The sequence below is a fragment of the Carassius gibelio genome, chromosome B3, assembly GCF_023724105.1.
Source record: "Carassius gibelio isolate Cgi1373 ecotype wild population from Czech Republic chromosome B3, carGib1.2-hapl.c, whole genome shotgun sequence".
Taxonomy (NCBI): domain Eukaryota; kingdom Metazoa; phylum Chordata; class Actinopteri; order Cypriniformes; family Cyprinidae; genus Carassius; species Carassius gibelio.
This window is the reverse complement of record NC_068398.1, coordinates 32622553-32647783: the sequence shown is the minus strand read 5'-3', so window position 1 is coordinate 32647783 and position 25231 is coordinate 32622553. Positions and strand designations below refer to the sequence as shown.

General features: G+C 38.1%; 1 protein-coding gene across 12 annotated transcripts in view; it reads right to left on the bottom strand.

Annotated features, from left to right (window-relative positions):
• The window catches only part of LOC127953119 (NACHT, LRR and PYD domains-containing protein 12), a 179265-nt gene that overhangs the window by 1099 nt on the left and 152935 nt on the right, over nt 1–25231 (bottom strand). For 7 of the 12 annotated variants that reach the window (XM_052552047.1, XM_052552045.1, XM_052552042.1 and 4 more), the window contains 4 exons: nt 18563–18736; nt 16424–16597; nt 15488–15661; nt 9340–9501 (listed from right to left, as the gene is read on the bottom strand). The exons of 3 other annotated variants lie outside the window; for them this stretch is intronic. In XM_052552047.1, the coding sequence (XP_052408007.1) occupies nt 9340–9501; nt 15488–15661; nt 16424–16597; nt 18563–18736 (684 nt within the window). The remainder of the gene's footprint in view (nt 1–9339; nt 9502–15487; nt 15662–16423; nt 16598–18562; nt 18737–25231) is intronic. 2 more of the 12 variants (XM_052552050.1, XM_052552054.1) reach the window with 2 other exon arrangements.

Genomic DNA, 25231 nt, shown 5'->3' with positions numbered 1-25231 from the left:
TTATGTTCTGTACACACACACACACACACACACACACACACACACACACACACACACACACACAGACACACACACACACACACACAATTGTACACATTTGTCTCCTCATAAACCACACATGTCAGATCTCTCTCTCTCACACACACACACGCACACACCTGTATAACTGATGACAGGCGAAGAGCAAAGCTTGTAACCCAAAAAACACACTTTGTCACTCATAAAGTGTGTGCTGTGTCTGAGATGGTTTAAGTGCACACACACCTGAAAGACACACACGCACACACACACACACACATAAAGCTGCTTCACTCAGTGTGTGAGTCCTGAACTGAGCTCTTGTGTGCGCTCAAATACACTCACGTATCAAAATAACCATCTTTGCTAGTATCCTCATAAACAGTCCTTTATGTCTACTTATGTCTACCTTATGTCTAAGTTTTTTTGATACTGAAACTGATGGCAAAAATTCTGATATCATAAAAATAAGCAAAAATAACTATAGCTATAATAAATAACTATATTGATAATCAATGATAAATATTATCATGAAATGTAAACAAAACATACAGTGCCCTCCACAATTGTTGGCACCCCTGTTCAAGATGTGGTCGTGGACTTCTAAAAATTCAGCAACATAGAACCCAAATGAAAAAAAAGAGACAAATTCAACCTTTTATTTACGTACATTATTTAAGTACATTACTTGTCTTTGGTGGTAAAAAAATATATATATATAAAAATCACACATTTAAAAAAAAAAAAAAAGTGAAATCCTGTGTCCCACAATTATTGGCACCCCTAACAATTCCGCCGGAAAATGTAATTGATTTTTTTAAATATATATTTTTCTGTAGTTGCTAAAGTTGTTTCAGGGTATCTAGGAATTTTTAATAAGTAATTCATGACCTGGGGTATAAATATGACGTGACACAGAGGCCTTATTCTCTTACCCATTTGTCAACATGGCAAAGACAAGAAAACACCATTTAAGTAAGGCAGATGTGTGTCGACCTTCATATGTCAGGCAATGGCTACAAGAAAATAGCCACTTGCCTTAACTTGCCCATATCTACAGTCAGAGGAATCATTAAGAAGTTTAAAACAACTGGAACAGTGACAAACAAGGCTGGAAGAGGTCCCAAGTTTATCTTGCCACAACGCACAGTGAGGAGGATGGTAAGAGAAGTAAAATAAAGTCCTAAGCTCACGGTCACAGAATTGCATCAAAGAGTGGCATCTTGGGGTCACAAAGTCTCCAAGACAACCATCAGACGCTCTCTACATGCCAACAAGCTGTTTGGGAGGCATGCAAGGAAAAAGCCTTTTCTCACGCACACTCACAAACGTAAACGTCTTGAGTTTGCTAAGCGGCACTGGGACTTCAACTGAGATCGTGTGCTTTGGTCAGATGAGACTAAGATTGAGCTTTTTGGCAACAAACACTCTAAGTGGGACTGGCGCAAAACAAAAGATGAGTATACCGAAAATAGGGATGGGTATAGTTAAGGTTTGAATGGTATTACTACTCTTACCGATACTGCTTAATGGTCCGGTACTTCAACGGTATTCATATCGGTACTTTGTGTTGTGTGTGTGTTTTTTTTAAAGAAGAAGTTGAGAACAGAGTTAACATTTCTTTATTTTTTTTTATGTAAAATTAATAATGGGCTTGTCTAAGACCAGAGGTGTTAGGAGGAGTTGGTTGGTTAGTAGCTGCAGCTTAAAAAAAAAAAAAAAAAAAAAGATTGGCAATTGGCTATTTTGTAAACTAACTTGAGGTGCTGTGCATTTAAGTTAGCCAAATAAATGTTTACATTTACATACTGATTTTTCCTTATTTGGAATTTTAAAAACAAGTAGAAAATATGTTGATTTCATTTTCATTTTTCCCAAAAGAAATCAACAGAATTTCTACGTAAGGTTAGCAAACCAGGGCGATTTTACATTTATTTTAAATGACGTGAACACCGTTGATTCAACATGATTTTAGCATACATACCTGACGTATATGGGGCAACAACCAGAGACGAGCTAGGCAGTCGATACACATAATGCACTTTTGCTTTGACAGATTGCTTGTGTTTCCGCCCTTACATGCAAATATTTTTTTGCACTTATGACAACGAGGGTTGTCAGCATTAACTCTAGTGAAGTATAACCACACTTTGGAACGTTTTGTTCTCTTCGCCATTGTCACTCTTTGTATTAAGTGGGAGTTTTCGTACTGTTATGCGTGTACCGCGCTTGTTCTTGTTGTGTGTGTGTGTGTGCGTGTGTGTGTGTGTGTGCGTGTGTGACTGACAGCCTCCGCGGCGTGCATGCAAGTTCTTGCAGATCTCACAGACAAACGTCTTAATAATATCGCAAATTAGAAATGTTTGGTAAGATAAAATGTGCACGATAACATTAAGCAAATCTCTTCACCATCGTCACTCTTTATTATTAAGCAGGAGTTTACGTACAGTTAATGCATGTGCGTGCGCTCGTTGTGGTGTGTGTGTGTGTGACTGACAGACAGCCTCCGCGGCGTGCATGAGAGTTCAAGCAGATCTCACGGACAAGCGTCTTAATATGATCGCACATTAGAAATGTTTGGCGAGATTAAATGTGCACGACAACATTATTAAGCAAAAATACATAGTACATTATTATTTTTTATCTGTGATGCTGTGGGGCTGTTTCTCTTCCAGAGGCCCATGGAACCTTGTTAGGGTCCATGGCATTATGAACGCTTTGAACTACCAGGACATTTTAAATAAAAACCTGATGACCTCTGCCAGAAAGCTGAAGTTTGGTCGTCATTAGGTTTTTCAGCAGGATAATGATCCAAAACATGTGGCAAAATCTACACAAAAATGGTTCAGTAGTCACAAACTCAAGGTCCTCCCATGGCCATCTCAATCCCCAGACCTCAACCTAATCGAAAACCTGTGGGGCGAGCTAAAGAGGAGAGTGCATAAGAGAAGACCCAGGACACTGGATGATCTAGAAAGATTGTGCAAAGAAGAATGGTCTCTGTGTTCTCCAATCTTGTGAAATGTTATAGGAGGAGATTAAGGGCTGTCTTGTTGGCAAAATGGGGTTGTACAAACATCAGGGGTGTCAATAATTGTGGGACACATGATTTCAATTTTTTTTATTTTTTCTAAATGTGTGATTTTTTTTTTTTTACCACCAAAGTAATGTACTTAAATAAAAGGTTGGGGTTTTCTCTATTTTGCATTTGGGTTCTATGTTGTTGAAAAAAAGGAGAATTTTTAGAAGTCCACGACCAGTTATGGGGAAGTCATGGCCTAATGGTTAGAGAGTCGGACTTGCAATCGAAGGGTTGTGAGTTCGAGTCTTGGCCGGCAGGAATTGAAGGTGGGGGGAGTGCATGTACAGTGCTCTCTCCTCCTTCAATACCACAATTGAGGTGCCCTTTAGCAAGGCACTGAACCCCCAACTGCTCCCCGGGCGCTGCAGCATAAATGGCTGCCCATTGCTCCGGGTGTGTGTTCATGGTGTGTGTGTGTGTGTGTTCACTGCTGTGTGTTTGCACTTTGGATGGGTAAGGGTTGCCAATAATTGTGGAGGGCACTGTATGTCATGATCAGGGCTTGACATTAACTCTTTTGCTCATCAGTCACTGTGGCTAGTGGTTTTACAAATTTACTCGACACTCAGCATTTTCACTGGCCACAATTTTGTTGTTGGGAAATTACATTTTATATGACTGATTTTTTTCAGAAATACTTCTATCATCTTACATATTAAATTCTAACAATTTATTAATCATTTCACATAATATAATAAGATAATATAGGACTTTTTTATTATTAACTATGAAATGTTGAAAAAAATTCAAAGATAAGCTACTATGAAAGTTAGCCACCACATTGTGACGCAGGGCCTGTCTTTATGAATCAACAACTGAATTATTGACTCAAATTATTCAAAGACGTGAATCATTCAGTAATGAAACACCACTGTGTGTTGCTCAGATGTTCTGCTTCTGTTCTGCTGTGATCTCTGTCTGGAAATATTTTTATTCACCAAATCGAGCAAAAATAGTCAATGTTAGCAAATTATTAAATATTTAACTCATTCATTAAAATCACTAAAACATTTACCAATGAAAGTGGAATTAAAAAATATTTATTAGTTTAAGCCTAGATTTGTATACAAACAATGATTCATCACTCAATGAAAGACCACTAATTATTATTATATATATATGATTACACTATACTATATAGACTACATTATTGACTTATTTTTTATTTTAGTAATTAATACAGAGACAGGGTGTAGGTTTCCACTGAATGAAGCCTTAGCTTCACAATTTGTCCACTCCCTTCGTCAGAATCCACATCAATAAATCCACAGAACCACTCGTGAAAAAAACGTATCCGTTTACTCAGCATCAAAAAACATCAGGACAGCAATATTACAAAAAATAACAGTGATTAATTACTGACAAAAGAAAAAGAGAGAGAAAAAGAAGGGTCAAAAAACTGTGTGGCTCCACTCTCTGCTTGCCTGACGGTTCCACAATGACACCCTATTTTTTTTTTCTCATTCTTGCGAGAGTATCCCAAGCAATTAAAGGTACATGCGATTAAAGATAAAAATGTGATTACAGTTCTCTATTCCCAAAATATAACCAATGTAATATGCACTCTAAATTATCCATACAAATTCTAGATAATGACACAATTAACTCCTTGCATTACTGTAAATATTAACTTCATAAACCTGTAAATACTGTAATATTACCTTCAATTTCCTCCACAAAAATGAATAATGTAAATTACTATTTAACGCATAAATTAAAATGATGTTTCAGCTAACTGCATTTAGGCTCCTACACAGGGGTTTGGGCAAATAGCACTAATGACTTGTTTGAGAACTTGCAACTCGACTTGGGACTTATCTTTTTTGACTCGGGCTTGACCCGAGACTTGAATGCAAAGACTCAAGACTTACTTGTGACTTGCAAAACAATGACTTGGTCCCACATCTGGAAATGTGTTACCCATTCTCAGTGGGAAAGTGCCTAAGCAACATTGCTCAAAAAAGCTGCCCCGTGTATCAACAGCCTACCTGCTTAAAAGGCTACTTATTATGACCCTTTCTACAAGATGTACAATAAGTCTCATGTATCCCAAGAATGAGTCTGTGAAGTTTCAGCTCAAAATGCCCCACAGATCATTAGGGCCCGAGCACCGAGGTGCGAGGACCCTCTTGTATCTGCTTTGTTTATTATTATTATTATTATTATTATTCTTCTTCTTCTTCTCCCGAATGAATCGCATTTTTGAGGGCTTTAACATGCTCAAAAAGTCATGAAACTTTGCACACGCGTCAAACCTGGTGAAAATTTTCGTCTGATATAGGATTCAGAAGAGGGTGTGGCAAAATGGCTCGACAGCGCCACCTATACCAAGAAAATCAACAGCCTTCCAGCTATGTTTCACGTACATGCACGAAAATTGGCATGCATATGTAACACACCAATACCTACAAAAAAGACTCTTGGAGCGAAATTCTAAACCCAACAGGAAGTTGGTTATTTTTAATATTATGAGCATATTTTGTGTAATTTTGGTCATTTCCATGTGTTGTATTTTAACGAACTCCTCCTAGAGAGTTCTTCAAATCTACACCAAATTTGGTATGCCTAATCTAAAGGCCTTTGCGATGTTAAATTGCGAAGATCTTGAGTTTTTGTTGAAGGGCGTGTCCGTGGCGGCCTGGCGAATTTCGATGATTCGCCATGAAAAATTAAGTTGCTATAACTCAGACATACAATGACCAATCTGCCCCAAACTTCACATGTTTGATGAAACTCCGAAGCTGAACAGATTGACATGCCCATATTCAGTTATAGTCATAGCGCCACCTATTGGCAACAGGAAGTGACATATTTTACGCTGCGACGAACTACTCCTAGAAATTTTATGACATCAATGTCTTTTTTGTGGTCAGTCTAATCTAAAGGCCTGTGCGATGTTCAGTTGTGAAGATCTTTAGTTTTCGTTGAAAGGCTTGTTCATGGCGCCGCGACGAATTTCGATGTCTCGCCATGGGAATAAAAGATGTTATAACTCAGGCATAAAATGTCCGATCTTCCCCAAACTTCACATGTGTGATTAGAGTCCTGGCCTGAACAGATCTGCAGGCCAATATTCCACCGGGTGTGGCAGAATGGCTCTATAGCGCCACCTATACACTTTCAACGGAGTGCGCCTCGAGCTATGTTTCACGTACATGTTCAAAAATTGGTACACATATGTAACACTCCAATACCTACAAAAAAGTCTCTTGGTACGAAATCCGGATCCCAACAGGAAGTCGGTTATTTTGAATTTTCCCTTCAAAATTGGTGTTGTTTTTGCCATTTTCAGGGGTTGTACTTTAACGAACTCCTACTAGAGATTTATTCAGATCAACACCAAATTTGGTCAGTGTAATCTAAAGCCCTTTGCGATAATAAATTGCGAAGGACTTGAGGTTTCGTTAAAGGGCGGGTCCATGGCGGCCTGACAAATTTCGATGTTTCGCCATGAAAAAGGAAGTTGCTGTAACTCAGACATACAATGTCCAATCTGCCCCAAACTTCACATGTTAGATAAGACTTCTGCCCTTAACAGATCTACATGCCAATATTCAGTTATAGTCATAGCGCCACCTATTGGCAACAGGAAGTGACATATTTTACACTGCGACAAACTATTTCCAGAAATGTTATGACATCAATGTCTTTTTTGTGGTCAGTCTAATCTAAAGACCTGTGTGATGTTTAGTTGTGAAGATCTTGAGATTATGTTAAAAGGCGTGTCCATGGCGCCGCGACGAAGTTCGATGTCTCGCCATGGGAATAAAATATGTTATAACTCAGGCATAAAATGTCCGATCTTCCCCAAACTTTACATGTGTGATAAGGGTCCTGGCCTGAACAGATATGAAGGCAAATATTCCATTGGGTGTGGCAAAATGGCTCGATAGCCCCACCTATACACTTTCAACGGAGTGCATATGCACTTTCAATGGAGTGCGCCTCGAGCTATGTTTCACGTACATGTACAAAAATCGGTACACACATGTAACACACCAATACCTACAAAAAAGTCTCTTGGTACGAAATCCGAATCCCAACAGGAAGTCGGTTATTTAGAATTTTCTCTGCAAAATTGGCATAGTTTTTGCCATTTTCAGGGGTTGTACTTTAACGAACTCCTCCTAGAGATTTATTCAGATAAACACCAAACTTGGTCAGTGTAATCTTAAGCCCTTTGCGATGTTTAATTGCGAAGATCTTGAGGTTTCGTTAAAGGGCGTGTCCATGGCGGCCTGACAAATTTCGATGTTTCGCCATGAAAAAGGAAGCTGCTGTAACTCAGACATACAATGTCCAATCTGCCTCAAACTTCACATGTTAGATAAGACTTCTGCCCTTAACAGATCTACATGCCCATATTCAGTCATAGTCATAGCGCCACCTGCTGGCAGCAGGAAGTGTCAATGTTTTACACTGCAAATAACTACTCCAAGAAATTTTATGACATCCAAATTTTATTTTGGTCAGTCTAATCTAAAGTTCTTTGCAATGTTAAATTGTGGAGATCTTGAGATTTTGTTAAAGGGTGTGTCCATGGCGCCATGACAAAATTTGATGTCTCGCCATCGGAAGAGAAGTTGTTGTAACTCAGGCATTAAATGTTCAATCTTCCCTAAACTTCACATGTTCGATAAGAGTCCTGGCCTGAACACATCTGAAGGCCAATATTCCATTATAATGACAGCGCCACCTGCTTACAACAGGAAAATTGGCAGATATATGGAATAAACTTTGACATATTCCACTTATATTTCTGAGTTTAAATGCATATTTCTCACCGTTCACATATCTACTAAAGCCACTTACTGCCGGTGAGCCCGGGTGCGAGGGCCCGTTCATCGCTGCTTGCAGCTTTAATTTATTATATAATTTTGAAAATGCCTATTTTCAGTGGAAGCAGAAGCAGGCTGTTTCTGTTCATAAGTTACAAAAACACTGTTGGTTATAACTGTGAAGGTAAACAGCTGGGAAAGATATTACATGTAAATATTAGATTGGTTTATTAAGTGACAACAGCATAATATTCAGTACCTAAATTGATAAAAAAAAAAACCCGAACTGTTCGGTTCGTCACACACTCATTTAAACTGATTTAAGCTTTGTCAGTTTAAACATTTAAGAGCCAGAGGACACAAGCTCACGTGCGCAGTTTGAAGATTTGTGTGTTCTTATCCGAAGTACGCAAACCCACGCCTTAGAACGCATGCAAATATAAGCTCTCTCTGAAGAATTATGTTTAAATGGACAAATGCACACAAAAATTGTGTCAAAATGCCAGTTTTGGTAAGTATCCTACAGCAGACAGCCGGCTGAACATAGGTTAATTTTATCAGTGCATTCTCTTAAAGTGAGTTATATTAATCGAACACCAACAACAAAGAAATCACACACTGCTCTTGATTTAAAAAGCTTTTGTAACTTTAATAAAGAACAATCATTCATTTATACAGTCAAATATTCGATGCTGTTTTACATTTGATTACTTTATTCAATTTCTGTTCCTAAAAACTAATGCTAGACCTCTCTAAAAAAATTAAAAATAAATGAAAATCACAGTTTATTTTGTGTTTCTATTTGCATCTTTACTCTGTTGTATTTGTGCTGTTGCTCGTACTTAGATTTTTTTTTTTGTCTTTTTTTAGGATAGTTTCTCCATAAACAGCACATACTAAACCATACCAAAACTGTGACTCTAAAACTGTGAAACAAACCGAACCATGAAAAACTTGAACCGTGCCACCCCTAATATCTATGCTGATAATATGAACCAAACAGTAAAACAAAAGCAGAAAATCACTCACTGCTCTGGACTGAACAACGTCTATAGCTGTGATAAGAAATTTCTTACTTGAATGCTTTTAAATGCTCTAGCATGAAGATAAACATGGCGGATTGTGTTTGGTTCACTCACGGTGAGGTCTCTGCTAATACAGCAGTATCTGTCAACAGTCGTGGGTGGGGCTTGTAAAATGTGATGTCACTTTAAGGATTTTGTGATCGGCTTGCCCTGAGAAAATGCTTATGATTTATGGAGATTTAAAAAAAAGAAAGGAGCGGGTGGATTTTTATCATTATAGGGTGGTTGTGAACACACACACTGCCAGCAAACATTTGTGTCCAAACAACATGTAAAAGTGAATTACTTAAAAAGTGAATAGTTGGCCTTTAAAGGAATCTGTAATAGAATCCCACCTCATTAAAACATTGCTTCGCTGGGTTACTTCTCAATTTACCTGAGTTTGTCCAGATGTTTGAGTGAATCAGAGAGCAGCTTCGCTCCTGAATCTCCTGGGTGATTGTAGCTCAGGTCCAGCTCTCTCAGGTGTGAGGGGTTTGAACTCAGAGCTGATGCCAGAGCAGCACAACCTTCTGCTGTTACCATACAGCCAGATAATCTACAACAAAATTTTCATGTTAGTTTGCTCCATTTTTAGAGATATAATCAATTGAATAAACAACAAACTTCTTCTATTGGTGGCCTTTGATTTTAATGAAATCCCTGTGCTGCATGACACATAAGAGTGAACACACAGTACACTCAAGAGTGCACTCATAGAGTCCCTAAGCCATTTTTGCATAGTCTCAGCTGTGTGCTTAGTATCATTGGGTCTCCATCACTAAGTATGAGTAGGCACAAATTTGTGAATGAAACCTGCGTATTAATGTTTTCACGAACAAATCATGATTCACTAAAACTTTCGTACTAAAATGTATTCTAAATTTAAGAAAAAATATAGGAACAACTGAAAGCACAAATATATATATATATATATATATATATATATATATATATATATATATATATATAATCACACACTGTCCAGTCTTAATCCATATAATCTATACAGTGGCATGCAAAAGTTTCGGAACCTCTTGCATGTTATTTTTTATTTAGTACTAAGTGATTAAAGGGGGGGTGAAATGCTCGTTTTCACTCAATATCCTGTTAATCTTGAGTACCTATAGAGTAGTACTGCATCCTTCATAACTCCAAAAAGTCTTTATTTTTATTATATTTATAAGAGAAAGATAGTATGTACCAATTTTTCCCAGAAAAACACGAGCGCCTAGAGGTGTGACGTGTGGGCGGAGCTAAAGAATCACGAGCGCCAGTAGGCTTTTGCGCTGAGAGCGTTTGGAAGCTGTGACACAGATCCAGAGGCTGAAATTTAACAAGAGCAGCATCAGCAAATGCGTCTCTATGTGGTATGTACTGAAACCTTATATATTTGCTTAGCGGTTTTGGAAAATGACTAAGTTCCACTTTATGTCGTCTTTTTTTTTTTTTTTTTTAAGCTGTAGTTACATGTGGAAAGTGCAGTTTGATGACAACATCGCATGTTGTTTACTTGATGTGCTTACGCTCTGATAGCTAAGTTAACAACACTGAGATATTTGAAGCAGTTTTACTCACCGCATGCGGTTCCAACACACGATCGTGACCCTTTTTCGTTGGGACTGCATTATCCTTAAGAAATAAACGATGTGCAATCAGAAATGCAGGGAACAAACAAAAACACTTGCACAACTCCGTTGATGCTCTGTAAAAATAAACTCCATCCACTGGTCCCTTACTGCTGTTTCTATTTTGGTAATCTGTGCAGGGTTGTCTTGCCCTGGCAACCAAAAACACACTCCTTTTGTGACTTTTCGCGACGCTCTCGCTCTGATCAGGCTGTGCTCAGCCTCTCAGTGCTCTGCTATACGGGAGCGCGCACACTTCCGGCAGAAGTGCCTTAGGACCCATATAAGGAAATTCCGCTCCATCTAACGTCACACAGAGCCATACTCGAATAAAACTTTCCGAAACTTGTGACAAACCGGAAGAGGTTTTTTTGGAACAAAAATACTCCTTCAAACGTACAACTTAATTTTTGAAACTTTGTCCATGTTTAGCATGGGAATCCAACTCTTTAACAGTGTAAAAAACTCAGTATGCATGAAATAGCATTTCACCCCCCCTTTAATGACGATTTTCATTTTGGGGTGGAGTATCCCTTTAAGAACCAAGGGTTCCCAAACTTTGGACTATATGTAAACATATTTTATCTAAAATTTCTTAGGAGAGTACTAAATAAGAAATAACATGCATTTTGTATGATCTCTTTTATTTTTATAAAATGATATACATTTACACAGACTGCAAGGAATTCCCAAACATTCACATGCCATTGTATGTAGGCTATATAGGGAAAGCAGGCTGATTTGAGGCTGTGGGGAAGTTGATCCACCCCTTGTTTCTAGACAGACTTTTGGTGATATGATCACAAATGTAAGAGGAGTTATATATGTTACTCACCCTGTGATAGAGAGATGCCCATGGAATACTTGGTAACTATATTTATTTATTTATTTATTTTGCTTTCTGTATGTTTAATGACACTTCTTGTGTCTAAATATTTACAGAAAAGTAAAAAAAAAAATAATAAAAAAAAATAATATATATATATATATATATATATATATATCTCATCATGCGTGTGTTTGTGCTTTAGAAATTCATAACATGAGGGTTGTGACGAGTGGGGCATCACTGACTGTGGAAACTTTACACTGGACCTCAAGCAACGTTGATTGTGTGGCTCTCCTCTCTTCCTCCAGACTCTGGGACCCTGATTTCCAAAGGAAATGCTAATTTTACTTTCATCAGAGCACATAACTTTGGCCCACTCAGCAGCAGTCCAGTCTTTTTTGAAGTGAGACGCTTCTGATGCTGTCTGTTGTTCAAGAGTGGCTTGACACAAGGAATGTGACAGCTGAAACCCATGTCTGTGCGTAGTGGTCCTTGAAGCTCCAGCTTCACAATCCTCTCCAGGGTGCGGTTATCCCTATTGCTTGAACACTTTTTTTTTCTACCACATCTTTTCCTTCCCTTCGCCTCTCTATTAATGTGCTTGGACACAGAGCTCTGTGAACAGCCAGACTCTTTTGCAATGACCTTTTATGTCTTGCCCTCATTGTGCAAGGTGTCAATGGTCATCTTTTGGACAACTGTCAAGTCAGCAGTCTTCCCCATGATTGTACAGAACTAGACTGAGAGACCATTTAAAGGCTTTGCAGGTGTTTTGAGTTAATTAGCTGATTAGCGTATGGCACCAGGTGTCTTCAATATTGAACCTTTTCACAATATTCTAATTTTCTGAGATACAGAATTTGGGATTTTCCTTAGTTGTCAGTTATAATCATCAAAATTGAAATAAATGTTGAAATATACAACAATATACAAACATTTGAAATATATCAGTCTGTGTGTAATGAATGAATAAACAAGTTTCCTTTTTGAACGGAATTAGTGAAATAAAACTTTTTGATGATGTTCTAATTATTTTAATTGTAATTATTTTTAATAATTATGATGATGCAATATTAGACCCACATGAGGGTGCAGAGTTTTAAGCATTGGTCTCCCATATAAACACAGTTAAAACCACACATATAGCAGCTCAATAGCATGATCAAAATATAATTAGATCGTTTTTGGGTAGCCTAATTGTATGAAAAACAGTAGCCTAAAAACATTCAGTATAAACGCACACATACCATAGCTTAAATCACAAATATATACTACAATTATATACCATTACTCTTTTAATAAAATTCAGTGTGAATATCCCATATTTCCACCACAATACAATGGTGCAGTGAGTGTTACAACAGTAAATACATGGTAAATGATGGTAATTTGTAGATTGAAAAAATTATAACATTAAAACATAATAAACATTATATTTTACATTTATCGAACTCTTCATATCATTTTTATCGAGGATAATTATATTGCCCAGCCCTAGGGGTGGGCTATATGAGCTAAAATTCATATACACTGTCCAGACGATAACCATATTATATTGTAATATAAGTAAGAAAATTACAGTAAAAATATTTTAACCTTATATAACTAGGAAAAGTCTTTTTTTATGGTGCCATTGTTTTTCTCAAGAAGTGCAACATGAGGTAAGCCTTTAGGAATTTAATAAATTATTTTAAATTAAATATTGTGTGTTTGAGTTGGCCAGTGGTTCCCAAACTGTTTCTGCCGGGCCCCTGTTTTGTAGGGAAAAATATTTTCAAGGCCCCCACCCCCTTTTCTTTTTTATAGGAAAGTCCCTTATATTAAATTGTATTAAAAATACAGTTAACACTGTAATATTGTGAAATATTTTCAGTTTAATTATCTATTTGAATGTTTTAACATATTGGCTACTGTATTTGTGTGATCAAAGCTGAATTATCAGCATCATTACTCCAGTCTTCAGTGTCACGTGACCTGGTTACTATTTTTGAGCAAACTTTTTTTTTTCATTATTGTCTTATGAATATTTGAAATGGTCCTTTGTTATGTAACTCAATATAACTGATTCATCAGTTGCACCATCTACTGGTCTGTTGATACAAGCACAACGAGTAGCATCTGCCTGCACAACCAGAGGCTGCATTTTCAGGACCGCAATCCTAGGAACGCATTTCTAGGACCCTAGGTTTTTAGTGTCAACTCCATCTACCGAATCAGAGGACCAGCGAAGATGGATGACAATCAGAGTGTGAGTATCAAATGTCAATCAATTATTATTTGTTCAACATTAAAAAAAAAAAAACTGCGATGCATTTCATTGAAAAGTTAACATAGCCAAAGTGTTTGGGATTTGCTAAATAGTCTTGAATGCATATAGCCATTAGCCTCTGATTTGTTTTACAAATCTGTTGCATGACTGGTAAGTTTGTGTTGACTTAGTGACAGCACAATAAACTGTAGCACATTCGTTGTGAAAACTTGTTAATTACTCATTGTTTTTCCATTTTAATTAAGTTAAAATAATCTAAATGTTTTAACTGTCATGTGCTCACAGTCAGCCTGTTTAAAGTTACCCCACAATACATTTTATGAGTACGTCTCTTTTTTTAAATAAAAGTTTTATAATGTTTATTCAGACATATTGAGAGATAGTGTTCCTGTGGCTCAAGTAGTAGAGCCTTGTGTTAACAGGGCAAGGTTGTGGGTTCGATTCCTAGGGAAAATGTTAGCATTATTGCACGTTGCTTTGGATAAAAGCGTCTGCTAAGTGTATACATTATTATTTCAATTTAATTTACATATGACATTTTAATAGTAAACATTACAGAGAAGCCATCATAATAATTACTTGTTAAAATACCACGTGTTAGATTATGTCATGTTTTTGGCTACGTTCATTTAGCCGGTACAGCCTAATGTTTCACTGGTTGTCTCATCTATCTGTTTTAAATTATTTGTATATTTTATTTTATTTTTATTGTGTAGAGATCTTGCTCAGAAAATTGATCCTGGCAGCTGGACCGAGAAGACTGGGCATGATATTGTGGTGAATAATATATTGCATAATAAAATATTTAAATGTCATATGATTGCCAGTAATCTACATTTCATATACAAGAGATGTGATAAAGAGGACAGCAGCTGATGTTTCATGTATCACTTATATTACCTTTTGTTGATTATAGGGCTTGCCACGCCAGATCTGTGGAAATTACTATGGGATTTTTATGCTTATGGTAAAGTGTCCTTTGTTTTTACACAATGTCCAATCTATCCTTTAAACATTAACAGTATTTCTGTTAACCCAGCATCAATTATGTTCTCCATTTACTATTTCAGTGAAGTTGAAGAATTTAATAGGGTGTTAGAGAAACAATTGAGAAAGAGGGGAGAGAATCCAGGTGGCAGGTAGAGATGCTGCATATATCACAATCATAGACTGTATAAAAACATCTTGATGTGCGCTTTAAATATTTAAAGGTCAGGAAAAGTCATGTCAATAATTTATTTCTATTTAGATTTCTTGCATCTCTATTATTTTTTCCTCAGGTCAGATGGGCTTCATTGATATGAATTTTTCAAGAACCTTTGTTCCCGTTTTTCGGTCCTCCAAATCTAGGGTCCTGGAAATGCGTTCCTGGGATTGCGGTTTTCCGATTCGGTAGGTGCCGCTGTCACAAAAAACTAGGGTGTGGAAATGTGGAAATGACCTAGAAACCTAGAAATGTGGTCCTTCATCTGTGTTCCTGAAATTGCAGCCTCCGGTATTACAGACGGATAATATTGAGCACAAGCGGGTACAGAGAGTAATGTTGAGGTAATTAAATTATGTCAAATTAATATTTTGCATTCAGTTATTTACTTATCAGACAAGTGGCTGCATGATAAGTGGGATAGTTATGCAGTGTAGTCTTTCACCCTGCAGAAGTTTTTTTGCAGAATAATCTGCTGACTGTACACTATCCCTCAGTTTGGGAACCACTGGAGTAGGCGATTTGCGCTCTATTAGTTTGGTCTGTTACAATGATCTCTGTGTTTGATTACTAATGCCTGTGTAGTACAGCCTTGCACACAGAAGACTTAAGTACCTCAGTATGTTGAGTTGACAGTTTGGGCTCTTCAGTCCAGCACAGAGCTGCTTCAGTCCTGAATCTTGGAGGTCATTTTTACTCAGGTCCAGCTCTCTCATAGAAGAGTTTGATGACTGTAGAGCTGAAGCCATGATTTCACAGTGCTGATCAGAAAGATTACAGTCTGCCAATCTGAACAGGATCATGAGAATCAATTCATTACATACACACTGTATACATATGAAATTAAACTGTACATTGTCTCATGTTTTTGAGAAGTGTCTGCATCTCGTGATGTTCACAGTTATCTTGTATAAAGTTAATGACAACATATAGATTTAGTAATGATGAATCATTGATAATGGCTACATTCAATAACTGTATAGATAAAGCATTCATGATCAGAGTTACCAATTACAGGTGAAAGTGCACTTATAAAAGTGCAGGGCAAAAAAAAAAAAAAAAAAAAAAACCTTGAACCTAAAGGTGTATATATATATATATATATATATATATATATATATATATATATATATATATATATACACACATACAAAATTAAACTGTATACATTGTCTAATGTTTTTAAGAGGAAAGGGTCCACATCCCATTGTGATTTTTTACAGTTATCTTGTATTAAGTTAATGACAACACCAAATATGGATTAACTAATGATGGATCACTGATAATGGCTACATTATCTTTGTTTTCAGTCAATATATGTATAGATAATGAAGCATTCACGTTCAGAGTTACTAATTACAGGTGAAAGTGCACTTATAAAATTGCAGGACGAAAAAAAAAACCTTGAACCTAAAGGTATAATAAAGGTATATATATATATATATATATATATATATATATATATATATATATATATATATATATATATATATATTGTATTCACTCACACATTATTACTAACATATTTATTAATCATTGTGAAAGTCAAACCTCAGTATGTTGAGTTGACAGTTTGGACTCTTCAGTCCAGCACAGAGCTGCTTTCCTCCTGAATCTTGAAGGTCATTGTGACTCAGGTCCAGCTCTCTCAGAGAAGAGTTTGATGACTGTAGAGCTGAAGCTATGATTTCACAGTGCTGATCAGAGAGATGACAGCTTACCAATCTAAACAGGATCATGAGAATTAATCTATTACATACACAGAGGTGGGTAGAGTACCCAAAAACTTTACTCAAGTAAAAGTAAAAGTAATTCTAGAAATATTTACTCAAGTAAAAGTAAAAGTACTAGTCTTGAATAGTTACTTGAGTAAGAGTAAAAGAGTATCGGATAAAAAATCTACTCAAGTAGTTAGTTACTAGTTACTTTGGGTCATATATACGGAGCCTATTTTTATTTAGATATATAGATAAAATGTATGTAATGTGTGTGTGTGTGTGTGTGTGTGTGTGTGTGTGTGTGTATAAATGTATATATTTCATCAGCCTTTACTCCAATTTATGTAATTTATTATAAAACCCTGTCTGTTTACTTAAGTAACAGAGATGTCATGCCATAACATATTTTTAATACAACTGACTTTATATTAAATGTGAATTTAACATTGAAAGTTAATGTGATATAAATATTGCTACTAATCTTTCATTGTTCAGAAAGAGAGCAAATAACATTTACATTATTAAACATAATTTCCACTGACAGTCTAGAGTTCAATCACTCTCAGAAACTCCCATTAAAATCACTGAAACTGTTAACACTGTGAAATCAATATCTTAATTATAGATTCGTACACACATCTGCACTTTGTTGTTTCTGACGAGAGAATTCGCCAGAAAGAGGTAGTCAGTCAGTGAGCGAGTGAAGGAAGCACCGGCATTTCAGCGAAGACTCATCGGAACACCTCTGATTGGCCATTGCATTCAAAAGCTCAACAGAACCGTGTGTGATTGGTTAATGTGCAGCGCTGTAAAAACACGTCTGTCTCTGGCTCAGCGCCAGCAAGCGACCACGGATCTGAATTTAGCAGCTGATGATATGACTTGCTGAACGTACTCGCACTGGTGTGATTGTATTAAAATTAATAAAATCTTAATCGGCTATTTTTTGTCTTTTGGAAGATGCATTCAACTTGAATCCCCTATGTTATAAGCCACACACGTACAACAAACTAATGTAACAGTGGTATCATGTACTGTAATCGAATGTAGCCCAAGTTATTACCTGTTAAACAGTGGACAGCACACGCGTTCATCTAATAAGGATCTCCATCGCAAGCAAATAATGGCTTTTGCAGATTTGCTTTCAATTCATTGAAGTTCCATAGCCCCGTTTTCAACGCTGCTAATATTCTTAAACGTTACAACTCTGAGTGAACCGCTTCAGAGCTCAGCGCGTGCAGCATGGAACTGAACGACTCAATCAAACTGATTCATGAACCAATTCACTCGTTTGCCAATTGGTTTCATCAAGCCTTTGAACAGAATTGACTCAAAAGAATGAATCATTCGCGAATGGGCATCGCTCATTGCCCAGAAAAAAGTAGACGGCGCGTTTGGAATAAACTGAAGCATTTATAACATTTATTGCATGAAGATAAAGTAACGAGAGGGGCGTCGCCCACAGTAACGAAGTAAAAGTACAGATTTTTCCCCAAAAATTTACTCAAGTAAGAGTATAAAGTACCCATCTTTAAATATACTCCGAAAAGTATTAGTTACCATGAAAAATTACTCAAGTAAATGTAACGAAGTAAATGTAACTCGTTACTACCCACCTCTGTACATACACACTGTATACATACAAAATTAACTGTACATTGTCTCATGTTTTTGAGAGGAAAAGGTCCGCATCCCATTGTGATTTTTCACAGTTATCTTGTATAAAGTTAATGACAACATCACATATGGATTAACTAATGATGGATCATTTATAATGGCTACATTATCTTTATGTTTTCAGTCAATATATGTATAGATAATGAAGCATTCATGATCAGAGTTACTAATTACAGGTGAAACTGCACTTATAAAAGTGTAGGACGAAAAAAACATGAATCTATAAGTATAATATATATTGTATTTACTCACACATTATTACTAACATATTTATTAATCATTGTGAAAGTCAAACCTCAGTATGTTGAGTTGACAGTTTGGACTCTTCAGTCCAGCACAGAGCTGCTTCAGTCCTGAATCTTGCAGGTCATTGTGACTCAGGTCCAGCTCTCTCAGAGAAGAGTTTGATGACTGTAGAGCTGAAGCTATGATTTCACAGTGCTGATCAGAAAGATTACAGTCTGCCAATCTGAACAGGATCATGAGAAACCCATTAGATACACACTGTATACATACAAAATTCATCTGTGTACAATTTTGCCAACGAAAATATAAAGGCATAGTGAAACTGTTCTTCTCGGTCTCCGAGCAACACACAGCCAAAAAATTAGTTTGAAAGTAAGCTTTGATTGTTCCTAATAAACTGTTTAACTGCTCCCCCAAGTGAATATTAAATTATGTTGTGGGATAGTTAAATATATTCTTAATAAACTACAAACATAAAATTATATAGATTTATTTTGTTCTCACATTCTTTCTTGTAACACCTCCCTCTCAGTGTCACAGCTGAATGAGAGGCTCATTATGCAGCTCATTATGCAGGCCTTTGTCTTCTCAGGTGTAAATCACAATGATATTCATGATAGTTGACGCCCACTCGCATATGACTTTTACCAACAAAAAGTGTCTTAGAAAATTTAAATCAATATATTGTTTTCTGTGAGTAAACAAGATGATTTTCACATAATTTAGAAAGAAAAATTCTAGGCTACAAGCTCCAGTTCTCAACAGTCCCGGGAACCAAAGTAATGTATGTGTTTTATGGCCTTATTCAAGTAATTTAACATTTTTCGCAATTTCACTAACCATGCATAACATTTTTTTTACATGTATGCATTTCACATATTATTATAGCCCAGTTTGTGCTGATTACAGTAATATTAGACTTTACCCATTTAGATATTTATAAGAAACTGAAAAATGCACAAATATCAGGGCATGACAAAACTTCTCCAGGCCCCCAAAAAAACCTTAGACTCCAGAGGGTTAAAGGGATAGTTCACCCAAAAATGACAGTTATGTGATTAATGACTCACCCTCATGTCGATTTAAACCCGTGAGACCTCTGTTCATCTTCGGAACACAGTTTAAGATATTTTAGATTTAGTCCAAGAGCTCTCAGTCCCTCCATTGAAAGTGTGTGTACGGTCTTCTGTCCATGTCCAGAAAGGTAAGAAAAACATCAAAGTAGTCCATGTGACATCAGAGGGTCAGTTAGAATTTGTTGAAGCATCAAAAATACATTTTGGTCCAAACATAGCAAAAACTACGACTTTATTCAGCATTGTCTTCTCTTCCGGGTCTGTTGTGAGCGCGTTCAAAACACTGCAGTGTAGTTATATCCGGTTCGTGAACAAATCATTCGATTTAACCGGTTCTTCTTAGTGAACCAGTTGAACCAGTTCACCAAAACGAACTGAAGCATTTGAAACGGTTCACGTCTCCAATACGCATTAACCCACAAATAACTTAAGCTGTTAACTTTATTAATGTGGCTGACACTCCCTCTGAGTTCAAACAAACCAATATCCCGGACTAATTAATTTACTCAAACAGTACACTGACTGAACTGCTGTGAAGAGAGAATTGAAGATGAACACCGAGCCGAGCCAGATAACGAATGAAAGATTGACTCGTTCTCAAGTCATGAACCGTTTCTGTCGGACGCATCTGATTCGAGAACCAAGGAGCTGATGATACTGCGCATGTGTGATTCAGCGTGAACTAGGGCTGGACGATTATGGCCTAAAATCAAAACCTTGATTAATTGAACATTTTACCTCGATTACGATTAATGAATGATTATTTTGTTTCTGTTTTGTTTTTTTGCCCTCATAGTTCACTGACAAGGTTTGTACTGTAAATATGATTGACTATCAGCAGTTATTTTATCTATGTTCGTAACATTTCTTACTAGGGTTGGGTATCATTTGAATTTTATCGATTCCAATTCTTATCGATTCCTCGTTTCAATATAAAAAAGTCAAATATTTAGATTGAACATTTATACAAAGCATTCTGTTGCTTCATGTGCGCTGCACACAAATATGCTATAATAAGTTTTGATATTCTAAGCTACTTTAGTGATGAATCACAGGACAGCGCTGACAACTAGTTTCTGTGTTCCTCTGTATACGCGATCTTCACATCTACTGTTTATATGAGTGTTTGTGCCACAATGCAGCTGCACGAACTTGGTAGCTCGATATAATAATACACATCCAACCGTCTAATAGCTTGAATGTCCAAACCATAAAACAAATACAACTGACAAAGTTTAGTGAAGACGCAAGGCTCACCGCTCACGCGCCATCAGTATGTGTTGAACCGGCATTCACCTCCGTGTTTTGCTTATATGCCACTGACTGGGGAGCAGAGTCCTGTGGCTACACACGCGCTAGTATGCTTTTAACGGGGAAGTGTTAACAGGATTAAAAAACCGAAATAACCGACATGGGAAAATTACGTCAGTTAGAGGTTATGAATTGAAATACTTTTCGATTAATCGTCCAGCTCTAGCGTGAAGCTGACTGACTCACAGCGCGTCTGAACAGAACTGGTTCTGTGCTAATGTTATGAACACGGGTAAACCAAAAGCTTGAAAGAAGGGCAATCATCGCCAATGATGCCATTATGTCAAGCGCAAAATAACTGGTTAACCCGTTTTTTTCAACCGGTTTATATAATTGAACTGTCCGAAAGATCCGGTTCGCCGAAAAGACCGAACTTCCCATCACTACTGGTGATCCGAAAACCGATGCAACTGGTTCATGACGCAAGAACGAGTCAATCTTTCATTCATTATCTGGCTCGACTCAGTGTTCATCTTCAGTTCTCTCTTCACAGCAGTTCAGTCAGTGTACTGTTTAAGTAAATTAATTAGTTGGTTTATTTTAACTCAGAGGGAGTGTCAGCCATATTAAAAAAGTTCACAGCTTAAGTCATTTGTGGATTAATGCTTATTGGAAACGCGAAATGTTTCAAATTATTCAGTTCGGTTTGGTGAAATGGTTCAATAAGATCTGATTACATCGAGTGATTCGTTCGCGAAACGGACATCACTAAACTGCAGTGAACACACTCACAACATACCCGGAAAATAAGACAATGCTGAATAAAGTCGTAGTTTTTGCTAATTTTGGACCAAAATGTATTTTCGATGCTTCAAAAATTCTAACTGACCCTCTGATGTCACATGGAGTACTTTGATGACGTTTTTCTTACCTTTCTGGACATGGACAGTATACCGTTCACACAGCTTCAATGGAGGGACTGAGAGCTCTTGGGCTAAATCTAAAATATCTTAAACTGTGTTCTGAAGATGAACGGAGGTCTTACGGGTTTGGAAAGATATGAGGGTGAGTCATTAATGACATAATTTTCATTTTTGGGTGAACTATCCCTTTAATTTCTTGGTGAACATTTTGAACTAATTGGGTGAATCATTTGGTGTGTTGAACCATTGGCTATAAGTGTGTTGGATTTGAAGCGGCGCTGCACAGAGAGAGCCCACCAGAGCGATTCAAAAGTATAAGGAGCTCTCTATAGCTCCTGCGGTACTTTGATGTAACACACAGATCGGTCTGATGGTGATGACCCGCTTAAAGTCGAATAAGCCTAATGATTCAATGAACCATTCATAAAGAAAAATGTACTTCACTCCTGAATGAATCAGACAATTGAACAAGTCAAACAAATGAATAAATGACTAATTCATTAAGACATTTATCACCACCTACTGACAGCTTTAGTTTATTATTTAGAGTATCATTTTATTAAATAAATAATTTCATATTTCCAAAGGTAAAGTTCACCCACCCAAAATTTACAATTGTGTCATTGATTCATGGCCAAAAGAGTATATGTAATAAATTTGATCAAACAAAATATTTCTTGCCGAAGCTACTTATAGCTTTTTGTAATCTCTGTTTGATGCTTTACACAACAATGACTTTAAATTATCTTTAGGGATGTAACGTCACGCCAGCAGAGGGAGCCCTCTCCCGAGTACTGACTGTGTTCCGCTCCCTCTGCTTCACTTGTACTTCCTGTTTGTGTTAGATATAAGCATGGCCGCAACCACTATCAACTTAGGGAAGCCAAGATCTACACCAAGCTAGATTTGAGAAGTGCCTATAACCTTATCAGGATCAGGGAGGGTGATGAATGGAAGAGGGCATTTCTGACCACTAGGGGGCACTATGAGTACCAGGTTATGCCGTATGGGCTAGCAAATGCACCTGCGGTATTCCAGTCATTCATGAATAAAATCTTCAGGGACCTCTTGAACAAATTTGTGATTGTCTACATTGATGATATCTTGATCTACTCCAAGTCTGAAGAGGAACACAAGGGTCATGTCAGAACAGTACTTACCAGGCTGTTAGAAAATCAACTCTATGTCAAGGCAGAGAAATGTGAATTCCATGTATCAAGAACCTCTTTTCTAGGCTACAATGTCAGCCATCAAGGTGTGGAAGTGGATCAGTCCAAGATCAAGGCAGTCACTGAATGGCCACAACCCACCACCGTGAAGGAGCTTCAACGCTTTCTAGGATTTGCAAATTTCTACCGACGTTTCATAAGGAACTACAGTATCACAGCCACACCATTGACCTCATTATTGAAAGGAAAGCCATCCAAGTTGAAATGGACTGATCGAGCTATACAGGCATTCGCTAACCTCAAGAACAGCTTTTCCTCTGCACCCATCCTTAAGCACCCTGACCCCAACTTGCCTTTTATTTTGGAAGTTGATGCCTCTGATTGTGGGATCGGTGCAGTGTTCTCTCAACGCCACGGACAACCAGGCAAGCTCTTCCCATGAGCTTACTTTTCCAGAAAACTCATGGATGCTGAACGAAACTATGATGTCGGAAACAAGGAGCTACTGGCAATGAAGGCAGCCATTGAAGAATGGAGGCACTGGTTGGAGGGTTACGCTCACCCCTTTCAGGTAATCACTGATCACAAGAACCTTGAATACATAAAGAGTGCCAAAAGATTAAATCCTCGCCAGGCTCGCTGGTCCTTGTTTTTTACCAGGTTCCACTTTGCAGTGACTTACCGCCCTGGCAGTAAGAACAGTAAGGCTGATGCCCTGTCCAGAAGGCATGAACGATCATCAACCCGAGTCTATCCTGCCACCATCCATCATAATAGCACCAGTCACGTGGGACATAATGGAGGAGATTCAAAGGGAACAACGCAACGAACCTACGCCTCAAGGCTGTCCTGCTAGTCGACACTGTTCCATACAGGATTCGACCAAGAGTCTTACAGTGGGTCCATTCTTCACTATGTTCCGGACATTCAGGTATCTCTCGCACACTACACATCAGGCAGAACTCTTTCTGGTGGCCTGCTATGGTCAAGGATGTAGCTAATTACGTCAAGTCATGTCCTGTGTGTGCACAGTCAAAACCCCCCAAGGACCTCCCATCAGGTTTACTGCAACCCTTACCCATACCACAAAGACCTTGGTCACACCTATCGATTGACTTTATCACTGATCTTCCCCCATCTGAGGGTTTCACCATGATCCTTGTAATAATTGACCGCTTCTCTAAGGCATGTCGACTCATACCGCTAAAAGGACTTCCCACAGCTATGGATACAGCTCAGGCGATGTTCCACCAGGTCTTCAGGATTTACGGAATCCCTGAGGATATTGTCTCAGACCGTGGAACACAGTTCACATCCCAGGTATGGAGAGCTTTCTGTAAACAATTGGATATCAATGTCAGTTTAACTTCAGGTTACCACCTTCGATCGAATGGACAAGTGGAGAGATTGAATCAGGAGATCGGCAGATACCTAAGATCCTACTGTGGACGTGAGCAGCATCGATGGTCGGAGTTTCTTCCATGGGCAGAGTACGCTCAAAATTTGCTAAGACATTCATCCACAGGTCTTACTCCATTCCAGTGTGTGCTAGGATACCAACCCCCATGTTCCCGTGGTCTGGAGAACCGTCACTAGTACCTGCAGTTGACGACTGGATTCATCGGAGTGAGAGGGTATGGGATAGTGCCCACGTACGTCTGCAAAGGGCCATCAGGAGTCAGGAAATTCAGGCCAATCGAAGACGTCGTACACATCCCCCCTATCAACCAGGACAAAGGGTCTGGCTCTCCACTCGGGACCTCAAGTTGTGGCTGCCCAGCAAGAAGCCCACGGTATGTTGGCCCATTTAAAATTTTGAGACAAATTAATGCGGTCACTTATGAACTGGAGCTGCCTGTTAATTACCGTATCTCTCCCTCCTTCCATGTTTCCCTCCTGAAACCGTTCCACCCGAATACTGACCCCAACGTCGAGAACCGGGAGCCACCTCCACCGCTGGACATTGATGGATCTTATGCGGTAAAGGAGTTGTTGGACTCCAGACAAAGAGGGGGTCAGCTTCAATACTTGGTGGACTGGGAGGGATACGGCCCAGAGGAGAGATCTTGGGTGGCCGATCACGACATACTGGATCCCTCGTTAATTCAGGAATTTCATCGAGCCAGACCCGATCGTCCAGCGCCGCGACCACGGGGACGTCCTCGTAGAGCGCCAGGAGGCGCTCGTAGGGGGGGGGGATTCTGTAACGCCACCCCAGCAGAGGGAGCCCTCTCCCGAGTAATGACTGTGTTCCGCTCCCTCTGCTTCACTTGTACTTCCTGATTGTGTTAGATATAAG